Genomic DNA, 11,073 nt, shown 5'->3' on the forward strand with positions numbered 1-11,073 from the left:
ATGCTGAGATAATTATAAGGGTATGGTCAAGGGAATCTAAAGTGGTGCTCTCTGACTCTACAATTCCGCAGACTTATCATTCAAGTCATGCATGTCCCTACCAATAAAAAGTTGCATACGATGAAAAAATGACCTTCAACTCAACACACAAATCAACGCTTTACATGAAACTCTCTCACACCTTTGAAAAAAATATTAACTACTCCACTAACACGTCAGCGCAAATTCAATTTGGTTAAACATCGCTAGGTTGACAACTGGCGAAAGTGACAATTTGATTAAACAGATATGTAGAATTAGATCGGCCTAGGAGTCTTGACAATTTGGTTAAACAACAAGCTCTCCTCTTTCGACTGGTTATTATCTCAAGTCTCCGCTGGCAAAGTGTTTTTGATTCTTTCGCCAAACGACGGCCGAACCATCTTTGTTAGAAAGACACTCGTCTCATTTGAGTATCTTTGCCCCTACATTTTCATACAGATTCAATGCACTTGTATTTTTACAAATATAATTAAAGATGTAGTACCTGGTGTTGAAGATTGAATTTAGTACCAAAAGCATAACCTTGTATTCAGATTTTAGAACCCAGCCAAGAGCGTTCCTTATTCGGCTGAGTTCGCCTAATTCAGAAATCAGAAACACATTTCATCGTATACTACCACACTCAGAAGTATTTGCCCCGCGGAGCTTGGTAGCGGCACACTTGCATCAACGATCAACCACATAAGAACGTAGTTAGTTCATTAAATTACTCAACTTGCGCATCACGTAAATTTTTGTAATTTAAGGTCAACAATACTTAAAATGGTACTTCTACAATGCTAAACGAAAAGAGAGACGGATGAGGCTGGAACGGACTTTAGAAAAGTTGCTAAAAAGTAGGTCGGTTCATAGTCATTGTCTAATAGGAATCCACCAACCTTTTGATACCAAACAAATTTCACATGCTTCGTTTTCCACTGGACTTCCACTTATATGAATAAATACACTACCATCCAGCACTACCACTTAACAAAATTGACATGCCCAAAAAGTGAAAAGAAATATCCCTTCCTTGGTCTCCAAGTCATCCCTGCATTAATATGTAGTCTCTGCACTTCAATAACCAATAAAAAATAATGCTGGCCATGTCGATCCTCAATTTTGAAACTGAATGCAGAGAGATTCATGGTTCTTGGGGACAGCTAAACCGATTGGCTCGAGCTTTGGCGAATCGAACACGGCATGAGAGGCAACAGATTAGAGAAACTTACAAGTCAATCTATGGGGATGACTTGGTAAACAGACTCAAAGATGCAGCTGCTGCTGGGATTTCACCAAAATTATGTGCAGCCTTGTCTATGTGGATGACTGAGCAGCACGAGCGTGATGCTGTCGTGGTCCGCGAGGCCCTTGATGATCAGAAAGGTGATACAAACTACAACGCGCTTGTAGAGATTTTTGTGGGTCGAAAATCGAGTCATATCCTTCTTATCAAGCAAGCATACTACAGAAGATTTTGGAGGCAGTTAGACCAAGATATCATCAACATCGAGCCTCCCAATCCTTACCAAAAGGTAATTATCATTAATTAAACATTGTTATATAGTAATTAATGAAGCCTAAAAAATGAAATAGCACACAACGTTTGCATATTATTACTCAACAGATACTGGTAGCATTGGTTGCATCACATAAGGCACACCATGCGGACGTTAGCCAACATATCGCGAAGGCGGATGCAAGGAGGCTTTACGAAACTGGGGAGGGGAGTTCCGGTCCCATAGAAGAAGCCGTTGTCTTAGAAATACTAAGTAAACGGAGTATTCCTCAGCTTAAGCTTACATTTTCATGCTATAAACACATCTACGGACATGAGTATACAAAGGTAATTAATTAACTAATTAACTGTTAATTTCCAATTACAGTTTCACATTCTGCTCAGTTTTGTGGAGTTTTAAACAACAGCTTATTATTTTGTGTGCTGCAGTCCCTGAAAACCAGAAACTATGGAGAACTTGAAAATGCAATGAAAATGGTAGTACAATGCATCTACAATCCACCTGACTATTTCGCTGCGGTAAATTACTGTTGTATTTATTTTTTGCTAAGTTTAATTTCTTGAGATTAAGAATTGGAGAAGATTAAACAAATGAATTAACTAGTTGAGCTAATTAGCAGGTGTTGTATGCAAGCATGAAGGGGTGCATCAGCGACGAAGGTGCAGTGCGACGTGTGATGGTGAGCAGGGCAGAAGTTGACATGGATGAAATTAAAAGGGAGTTTAAGAAGACGCATGGGATGGAACTGAGAGATGCAATCTGTGACAACATCCCGTCCGGCGACTATAGAGACTTTCTTGTTGCTTTGACGGTCTCGAAATCAAATGAATCTGCATAATTTATGTGTTGAAGCATCATCATTTTATATTTCAACAACTTATTGGGTTTTGTTTATTGGATTTATCTTGTTAGTTAAAGTACATTTTAAACTTAATCTAGCTAGTTATAGCACAAACATTGAATCAATTCCTACTATTACCTCTTAATTAATTTGAAATCGTAGTTAGCACTAAGGATTGAAGACTTTTTTTTATTTGAACTAAAAATTAGGTGAGATTAGTCCCTCGATTCTAATCCACAAGACGCGTTGCCCCAAATCTCGATCTCAAAGGAGAGAGCACCACAACAATTGGAGGTCCTCCCCCTTCCCTATTAAGAAAAATACATAGCTGCAATTTACGTTGTCCACTCAAGTTCACATAAGACGAGAAAGACTTGTGTCCGCCTGCTGTATACGACTCTAGACTCAATAAACGTGACTGGTTCCTTAGGTGGGTGGAGAGACTTTGCAAGGGCCATGGCCCATGTGTGTGCGAATGGGTTACCGTTGGACAAAGTGGATGGTGCCTCCGGTTGGGGAGAAGAAATTTCACTGAAATAGTAATGGTCCTTGCGCCCTCTTTTTTCTTCAACCACTGTACAAGTGTCATACATGCATGCTTTAAATATCAATTATTAACTACCATGGAGTGGCTCAGCGTCATGAATGTATTTTAGACCCATATTTCAAACGATACATCTTGAATTTGACTTCTGAGACTCGTAAATCACACGATCTTGACTAGAAAAGGTTACAATGCATTTGTGAGTCTTCTCAGACTTCAAAAGAGTAGATTGTCATAACAAAATCATGAGCTGATTTTATTTTTTAAGAAAAACAGAAAGAATAAAGTATAAACACCATTAGTTAGTTAGACGACTTGAGTTATAATTTTCTTGACTACAAGTCTACAACTTGTTTTTGAAGTGGCATAAGATATGTCTTACGAGCTTTAGTCAATTGGTTTCTCACTTGTCACCTATAGATACTTAAGTAGTAAAAATGTTTTTGAAAAACGACTCACGCGTGCTAAAACACTAGTTCGGGTGGTATATTTGCACACCCTTAATACTTTGGAGCCCGCTACGACGTCGTATACACAATAAAAGGCATAGGGTTTCAGAATTTGCCTGAAATACAGGTCAAGTAGTTCCCAAAATTCGGCTTTTTCATTCCATTTCGGCCGATAAATCCCCGAACCTCCCATAAACCCCACACCCTCTCCGCAGCTCACAGTGTCGCAGCCCTACTTCCGACGAGCATCGAAACCCAGCAACTCTCCTTCACTCAAATGGACATGGATTCCGATTCCCAGAAAATCAATATCAAATCGCAGGAAGCAGGCGACCCGCCAGTTCCCATGGACTCTGAAAACTCGTCTGCCATCAAAGTACTCTCTCTCTCTCTCTCTCTCTCCCTCTCACCTTCTCTCTCATTCGCACACTAGGATTTGTTTTGTCGAGTTCTTAACTTTATTGGGTTTTTTATTGAACTTGGATTAAGCTTTTTGTGTATGATTTTGCTCAGAAGAATGATGGGAAAGAAAATGAGGAGCTTACTAATTCAATGAAGAAACTACAAGTTGAGGAATCGTCTTCGGGATCAGGGCAGGCAGCAGTGTCCAACTTCAAGAGAAAACCGGTTATCGTAATCGTTGTGGGCATGGCAGGTTACTTCATCGAATTTGGTTGTTTTACTTGATGCATTTCGGTTCCTAATTTGGTGAAGAATTGTGTTGTTAACTTACTATGTGACTACTCGAAGTTAAGCGATTGAAATGCGTTATGGGTTTTTACTTAGGGAGTGGCAAGACAACCTTTATGCATCGGTTGGTTTCACACACACATGAATCGAACATTCGTGGCTATGTGATGAATCTCGACCCGGCTGTGATGACTCTCCCGTTTGGTGCCAACATTGACATAAGGGACACTGTTCGGTACAAGGAGGTGATGAAACAGTTCAATCTTGGACCAAATGGTGGGATTTTGACTTCACTCAACTTGTTTGCTACCAAGTTTGATGAGGTAAAAACTTGATTTTGAATTTTCACCTTAAATCATTTTGTTGACTAGAGCGTTTGGAGAGCCCTGTGAATGAGACATGGTGCCATTTTGTTACTATCATAACCCGTCTTCATAAGCATTCAGAAGAGTTTTGCATCACATGCATAGTACATCAGATTTTATGGTGATCTCATTCAATAACTTTGTATATTGTATTGCATCGTTGGCTTGAGTACTGGTTCTAATTTTTCAATTTGTTTCCAAATGCATGGCGATTTTGGTTGGATCCATATGACTAAGCTCTTAATGTGGTTCTTGTAACTCATGTTTTCTGATTTGCTTCATTCTTTTTTGTCTCGTTTAATAAAAAATGAAATTGTCATCATGATCTAAATTTTCAGGTTATCTCTGTCATTGAGAAGCGAGCGGATCAGCTTGATTATGTTCTTGTGGACACTCCTGGTCAGATTGAGATATTCACTTGGTCGGCTTCTGGTGCTATCATCACAGAAGCATTTGCTTCAACATTTCCCACTGTAATCGCGTATGTGGTAGATACGCCTCGTTCAGCTAGCCCAGTTACTTTTATGAGCAATATGTTGTATGCTTGCAGTATCCTTTACAAGACAAGGCTGCCTCTTGTGTTGGCATTCAACAAGATTGACGTTGCTCAACATCAGTTTGCTTTGGAGGTATGTTTACAGTTTTAGATGTAAGTGCAGGCAGGAGAGCTCATGCAGACATAGAATGATACACATATACATAAGCACTTTAATGACATACTCGCATCACTGAAGTGCTTGAATATGGTGTGTCTGCAAGCTTTTACGGTAAACCATAAGTTAAGTCAGTTGGCCATAATATAAGCAGTAGATGGTTCCAGGAACATATTGCTCGGGCCTAGCGGTAGAATCTGTCTCAAACTCAGGTGGTTTATAATTCTTTAGGTTTAAAATACCAAACGAATGTAGAGATTGTGCAACAATTCTTTTAGGGGCCAGTTTGTCATACGAAACTCTAGTAGTGACAGGGAGCAGAGCATAAAACAATCTCGGGGATTATATTATGCAATTTTTCTGAGTATACAAGCTCTGTTCAACCTTATTATGATTCAAGTGTTGGAATACCATTTTTATATGTCTGGATTTAAGTAGCCTGAAGAAAATTTATATGGAAGAATTGTAGTTCAATCTACTTTGTTTTTGGAATACTGCATTTTTTCTCTTCCTGTTTTGATTCTGTTCATCTAAATTACTGTCATGCACTTAAGATGCAGCTGTTCTACCATGCTCTTGGGGTTTCTCCATTTTTGCTGTAATCTCAAACATGTAAAACGTGTTCTTTGATTTTTTTTTTTTTTTACTTTGTCCTGAAAACTGCTGTGTTCATGCAGTGGATGGAGGATTTTGAGACATTTCAAGCAGCAGTGAATGCAGATAGTTCATACTCTTCAAATTTGGCTCAGAGCCTCTCCCTTGTGTTGGATGAATTCTACAAGAACTTGCGGTCTGTTGGAGTGTCTGCGGTTACTGGTGCTGGAATGAAGGATTTCTTTAACACCATTGAAGCAAGTGCTGACGAGTACATGGAAACCTATAAGTAATGCTTGAACTTCAAGAACGTACCTTCCCTCCATGCTACAATGCCAGTGGGAATATGTTTATGATGTAGGCCATGATTATATGTATATTTGATCTAGTTTTAATAATTTCCTGCTTCTGATTGCTTGAATAGGGCTGATCTGGACAAGAGACGGGCAGAGAAGCAACGATTAGAGGAGGAACACAGAAAGGAGAACATGGAGAAGTTAAGGAAGGATATGGAGAAATCCAGGGGAGAAACTGTGGTCTTGAGCACCGGTTTGAAGGACAAAGATGAGAGGGGTAAAGCCATGATGGATGAGGATGAAGAAGATGAAGTCGAAGAGGAAGATGAGGTTTTTTCTGAAGATGAGGAAGGTATAGATGAAGATGAAGACGAAGAGGTTGGCAGGTTCTCGTTTTAGTGATGCTTCGTTGCTGGCAGATGTTTTTTGGATTGTAAAGTATTAACTCACTAGTTATTAGTTACCAAGGGAATGGATGGTATCACTTGGGGGTGGACGTTGGTAAAGGAGTATTTTTTCATCAACTTGTTTGGATGTAAACTTTGTTGGTGAAAATGCTATGAAATTGGTCGTACAATGCATGTATAATCCATCTAGCTATTTCGCTACGATAATCGTGATTATAAAAATGAACGGTTCTGATTGTTAATAGCAATTATACACTTTTGCTTCCTTGTCGTCAAAAGAACCTTTTTTCACAGTTCACTATAAAGCCTATAGCTGATGATGTGCTTTGGAAGTGTGCTTTGGAAGTATTAGCATATGCTTGACATCTTAAGGTTGAAGAAATTATTGCCTCAAATTCAATGCAGGAACAAGAATACTTAGGAAAAGTAAACAAAAAATTAAAGAAATCGAATCATTCTCTTACGAAAGGAAACCCAGAAGAAACCTTAGGCTATAGCTACCTTGTTCCCAACCCCTTCAGAATGTATATATAAGACGAGAGAAAGAGAGGCCTTCATATATTTCTTTTGCATTCCCTTGAACTGAGACCCTAAAAGAGAAAAAAAAAAATATTTCTCTCCAATGGGAACCAAACCTGCAGCACAGCATGAGCAGCGTCATGAGGATTTTAAACCGCGTTGCCAATGGAAGCAGGAAGGAACTCAGGTTCTTGAAGTTCATCTACCAGGTATTACTAGGTCAAATCGAATTTTGGCTAAATATCGAGTACTTTTTTATGCATCAATGTAGAGTATACATTGCCTTTCAAGTGACTTCCATTCACCGGTTAAATTTCATGAAATTCTTAGCGCATATCTAACTGTGTGTTAAATTCAGTAATGCATGCTATACTAGAATTTTTGTTAAAGGTGTGATCTAGATTCATAATCCAAATATGAGCTTGTACATGCAATATGTAAGCATGACAATTGTCTGACAACATAAGTTTGGCAAGAGACCCGAGTTTCGTTTCATCTTCTCTTACATACTTTTTGATTTACTTGTTGATGCATGGGTACAGGTTTCAGAAGACAAGATATTAGAATTCACAAAAACACGACGTTGGGCACCCTAACGATTAGCGGAGAGCAACCTAGGGTTGAAGAAACTAAATCTGTTGCTTTACCCAGACGCTTCCGTAAGGAGATCAAAATTTCTAAACATTTTAATACGGACGGAATCAGCGCTAAGTTTTTCGGTGAAATTCTTTACGTAACTATTCCAAAGGAAGCTCAGCATTCAACATGGTCGTCGGTTAGTGACTACTTAGTTTGTTTAAGAAGCAAAGTTTCGAGGCCAAGACTGAGCAAGAAGAGGGCTGTGACAGCGGTGGTGATTGTTCTGGTCGTGGCTCTGGGAGTTTATGCAGTGTCTAGATTTCCAAAGTCAACTAGCTCCCTGATGCCTCTGATCAAGTTCCCTGAATGCCCTTGTAGCAATACTAACTAGTACCGTTGAAAACTGTAATCAATCATAATCATACAGTATTACCAAATACATAAACCACACATTAATGTATATGATTTTAAAGATTTAGGAAAATATAGCTATATGAATATTAATTTATAACCTATACTTGCTCATTTGTTATGGAGTAAAAACCTATACTTTTATCCTGTTCAAATAACTATATGAGAGTTAACTTATAACGAAGGGGGAAAGTTTAGAATAGAAATGGCTATGTTTTTGGCTCATCTATGCTATGCATCAGTTGGTGTTGTTAACCCCTTTTGTACTCACACTGAGCATTTATCGTAACAAAAATGCGACTATCTTTTCACCTATGTATAACTAATTAAGGAGAGCAAAGCGGCTTGTAGATAACGGTTAAGAGCATTTATCTTTGCAGCCGAAGTCTTGTATATACTAAAAAAGTATTATTAAGGAAGAATTTTAGAAATCGAGACTCTGTATTTAACATACAATTGCAAGCATAGAAGCTTAGGACTGCAAATACATGGGAAATAATGACGAATCCTATCGTTAGATCCCTTGAAGCTGAATACACTTCTATTTAACTACAAAATGTTAGAAAGGCGCATCAGCTAGCTAAGATTCTCTGCATGCCTTGTTTTAAAGAAATGCAAAGACAGAAAGCAAGATATATAAAGGTTAGGATATTAGACAAACTAAAGAACAATTCTCGATCTTTGTAGATCGACCAAGCCTACAAGAAACCTGTAAAGAACATTATATGTTCTTACGAGGATTTATGCCTTATTGCAAGTTCCCTAAAGAGGATCGAATCGACACTTACCAGATTCCTCTCCATGGTACTCTTCTGTTTCATGTTCTTTGTTTTGTTATTTTTTTTACATATGAAAAAGATGCAAAGATTATATTTGTACAATCCACGTATAATCCAATTATTTCACTACGATAATCGTGATTATATTTTGTGAGATAAGTTTAATGAATGTAATTTCTTGAAGAACGTCTGATCAATTCTTATTAGCTACCTTACTCTGGTTCACAAAGGTGCACAGTGGCAACCCTCTCGGAGGAGAGAGGATCATAACACTCGGAGGGCCTTTCCTCATCCGAATTGCGTATCAAATTTTCATCATACACATCACAAACCAAAATAGTTCATTTCTTACGTCATATAATTTAAAGATCATCGCTCAAAAAATTAACTTAATAAAACAGTTTGATATGGTTAAAATCCTCATCAGGAACCGTCAATTTGTTGATAATGGCTAAATGATCCCTAATCTGATTAATTTTTAAAGAGATGATATTAAATAGTTATTGAGAAATTGAACGGTTCTAATTGCAGATTGTTAATAGCAATTATACGCTTTGCTTCCTTGTCGGCAAAATAACTTTTTTCCACAGTTCAGTATATACGCTTTGCTTCCTTGTCGTCAAAATAACTTTTTTCCACAGTTCAGTATAAAGCCTTTAGCTGATGGTGTGCTCTGGAAGTAGTAGCATATGCTTGATATCTTAAGGATGAAGAAATTATATCAATGCAGGAACACGAAAACTTAAGAAGAGTAAAAAATAAAAAATAAAGAAATCGAATCATTCTCTTTTGAAAGGAAACCCAGAAGAAACCTTTTAGGCTATACCTACCTTGTCCCCAACCCCTTCAGCATGTATCTATAAGATGAAAGAAAGAGAGACCTTCATGTATTCCTTTTGCATTCCCTATTGAAACCCTTAAAGAGAGAAAAGAATTATTCATCACCAATGGAAACCAAAACTGCAGTACAGGATGAGCAGTTTTATGAGGATTTTGAACCGTTTTGCCAATGGAATAAGGAGGAAGGATTTAACATTCTTGAAGTACATCTACCAGGTATTACTAGATCAAATTGATTTTGACTAAATATCGAGTCCTTCTGTTATGCATCAATGTATAGTATACATTGCTTTTTAATTGACTCAGATTCGCCAGTTAAATTTCATCAAATTCTCAGCGCACATCTAGTTGTGTGTTATATTCAGTAATAATACATGCTATACAATAACTCCGCTAGAATTTTTGTTAAATTGTAGTCAAGATTCACAGTCTAAATATGAGCTTGTACATGCAATGCGACAATGTGAACATGACAATTGTTTGGCAAGAGACCAAGTTTCCTGTCATCTTCTCTTACGTAATTTTTGTTTTACTCGTTGATGCACGCATGCAGGTTTCAAAAGACAAGATATTAGAGTTCAAATCAACAATTTGGGCATCCTAAACATTAGCGGAAAGCAACCTAGGGTTGAAGAAACTACATCTGCTTTACCCAGCCGCTTCTGTAAAGAGATTAAAATTTCTAAAAATTGTACTACGAACGGAATCCGCGCTAAGTTTTCTGGTGGAATTCTTTCCATAACTATTCCAAAGAAAGCTCAGCATTCTAACGCATCAGCTGGATCACACGGGGCAGATAATGCTGCATGGTCGTCAGTTAATGACTACTTAGTTTGTTTAAGAAGCAGAGTTTTGAGGCCAAGACTGAGCAAGAAGACAGCGGTGGTGGTTATTCTGGTCATGGCGCTGGGAGGTTATGCAGTATCTAGATATCCAAAGTCAGCTAGCTCCCTGAATGCCTTTGATTTGAGGGAACTTCCATCAGATCAAGTTCCATGAATGCCTTTGTAGCAATACTAGCAAACTAGCAAGTACCGTTGAAAAACTGTAATCAATTATAATCATAACACCATATATATTAATTAACCGACTAAAGTAATACCAAATACACAAACCACACACAATATTAAAATTAAAAGATTTAAGAAAATACAGCTTGTGAAATAAAGAGTGGCACTTATAGATATATATATATATATATATATATATATATATTTTTTTTTTTTTTAAAGGACTAGTTGGTAGCTTCGCCATCACAATCCACCATTCTAGGGGTTGGGAACAAAAAGACTCATAGAAGCATTTCAATCTTCTCATAACCATGTTGTGTGGAATATGAGTTTGAAATTTGTCTCCAACTACTAAACCAATTAATGAAGGAAGAGTAGGAAATGAATGAATAAAAAGAGATAAAGTGGTAGACGTACGTTCTTTCAAAGATGAAGGATTGGAGGAAGATAATAGAATATTAACATTAAATTCAACGTTTTAGGGAGGGGGGAGAGGGGAGGGAGGAGGGGCGAGGGAGAGAATAGTGAAGCTTAAATATGAAAAGAAATATCTAT

The 11,073-nt window shown here is 37.7% G+C and overlaps 4 protein-coding genes across 5 annotated transcripts; all 4 read left to right on the forward strand.

Moving 5' to 3' along the window:
• Positions 1-1,018: 1,018 nt before the first annotated feature.
• Positions 1,019-2,507, forward strand: LOC126593399 (uncharacterized). Its single transcript, XM_050259464.1, has 4 exons — positions 1,019-1,556; positions 1,649-1,867; positions 1,970-2,059; positions 2,161-2,507. The coding sequence occupies exons 1-4, from the start codon at positions 1,119-1,121 to the stop codon at positions 2,377-2,379; spliced, it is 966 nt and encodes a 321-aa protein (XP_050115421.1). The 5' UTR covers positions 1,019-1,118; the 3' UTR covers positions 2,380-2,507.
• A 984-nt stretch (positions 2,508-3,491) lies between these two features.
• LOC126593400 (GPN-loop GTPase QQT2-like) lies at positions 3,492-6,628 on the forward strand. Of its 2 annotated transcripts, none has more exons than XM_050259466.1 (6): positions 3,492-3,751; positions 3,892-4,030; positions 4,162-4,388; positions 4,769-5,059; positions 5,761-5,966; positions 6,102-6,628. In XM_050259466.1, exons 1-6 carry the CDS (start codon positions 3,653-3,655, stop codon positions 6,370-6,372), a joined length of 1,233 nt encoding a protein of 410 aa, XP_050115423.1. In that variant the 5' UTR covers positions 3,492-3,652; the 3' UTR covers positions 6,373-6,628. The 2 variants fall into 2 exon arrangements, with proteins under 2 accessions (XP_050115423.1, XP_050115422.1); XM_050259465.1 differs by having other exon boundaries at positions 3,493-3,751; positions 3,889-4,030.
• A 307-nt stretch (positions 6,629-6,935) lies between these two features.
• LOC126593401 (inactive protein RESTRICTED TEV MOVEMENT 2-like) lies at positions 6,936-8,003 on the forward strand. Its single transcript, XM_050259467.1, has 2 exons — positions 6,936-7,108; positions 7,442-8,003. The coding sequence occupies exons 1-2, from the start codon at positions 7,003-7,005 to the stop codon at positions 7,867-7,869; spliced, it is 534 nt and encodes a 177-aa protein (XP_050115424.1). The 5' UTR covers positions 6,936-7,002; the 3' UTR covers positions 7,870-8,003.
• Positions 8,004-9,544: 1,541 nt separating this feature from the next.
• On the forward strand, positions 9,545-10,594 carry LOC126593402 (18.1 kDa class I heat shock protein-like). The gene is made up of 2 exons (XM_050259468.1): positions 9,545-9,724; positions 10,062-10,594. The coding sequence occupies exons 1-2, from the start codon at positions 9,616-9,618 to the stop codon at positions 10,505-10,507; spliced, it is 555 nt and encodes a 184-aa protein (XP_050115425.1). The 5' UTR covers positions 9,545-9,615; the 3' UTR covers positions 10,508-10,594.
• The last annotated feature ends 479 nt before the right edge of the window (positions 10,595-11,073 follow it).

This window comes from Malus sylvestris, chromosome 12 (assembly GCF_916048215.2).
Source record: "Malus sylvestris chromosome 12, drMalSylv7.2, whole genome shotgun sequence".
NCBI classification, from domain to species: domain Eukaryota; kingdom Viridiplantae; phylum Streptophyta; class Magnoliopsida; order Rosales; family Rosaceae; genus Malus; species Malus sylvestris.

Bases quoted from the DNA above. Each gene is read 5' to 3' on its own strand.
- LOC126593399 (XM_050259464.1), top strand. From the start codon at position 1,119: ATGCTGGCCATGTCGATCCTCAATTTTGAAACTGAATGCAGAGAGATT. The intron at 1,557-1,648 runs GTAATTATCATT...ATTACTCAACAG, and splicing joins CTCCCAATCCTTACCAAAAG to ATACTGGTAGCATTGGTTGC. The intron at 2,060-2,160 runs GTAAATTACTGT...GCTAATTAGCAG, and splicing joins CACCTGACTATTTCGCTGCG to GTGTTGTATGCAAGCATGAA.
- LOC126593400 (XM_050259465.1), top strand. From the start codon at position 3,653: ATGGACATGGATTCCGATTCCCAGAAAATCAATATCAAATCGCAGGAA. The intron at 3,752-3,888 runs GTACTCTCTCTC...GATTTTGCTCAG, and splicing joins AAAACTCGTCTGCCATCAAA to AAGAATGATGGGAAAGAAAA. The intron at 5,967-6,101 runs GTAATGCTTGAA...TTGCTTGAATAG, and splicing joins GAGTACATGGAAACCTATAA to GGCTGATCTGGACAAGAGAC.
- LOC126593401 (XM_050259467.1), top strand. From the start codon at position 7,003: ATGGGAACCAAACCTGCAGCACAGCATGAGCAGCGTCATGAGGATTTT. The intron at 7,109-7,441 runs GTATTACTAGGT...GCATGGGTACAG, and splicing joins TCTTGAAGTTCATCTACCAG to GTTTCAGAAGACAAGATATT.
- LOC126593402 (XM_050259468.1), top strand. From the start codon at position 9,616: ATGGAAACCAAAACTGCAGTACAGGATGAGCAGTTTTATGAGGATTTT. The intron at 9,725-10,061 runs GTATTACTAGAT...GCACGCATGCAG, and splicing joins TCTTGAAGTACATCTACCAG to GTTTCAAAAGACAAGATATT.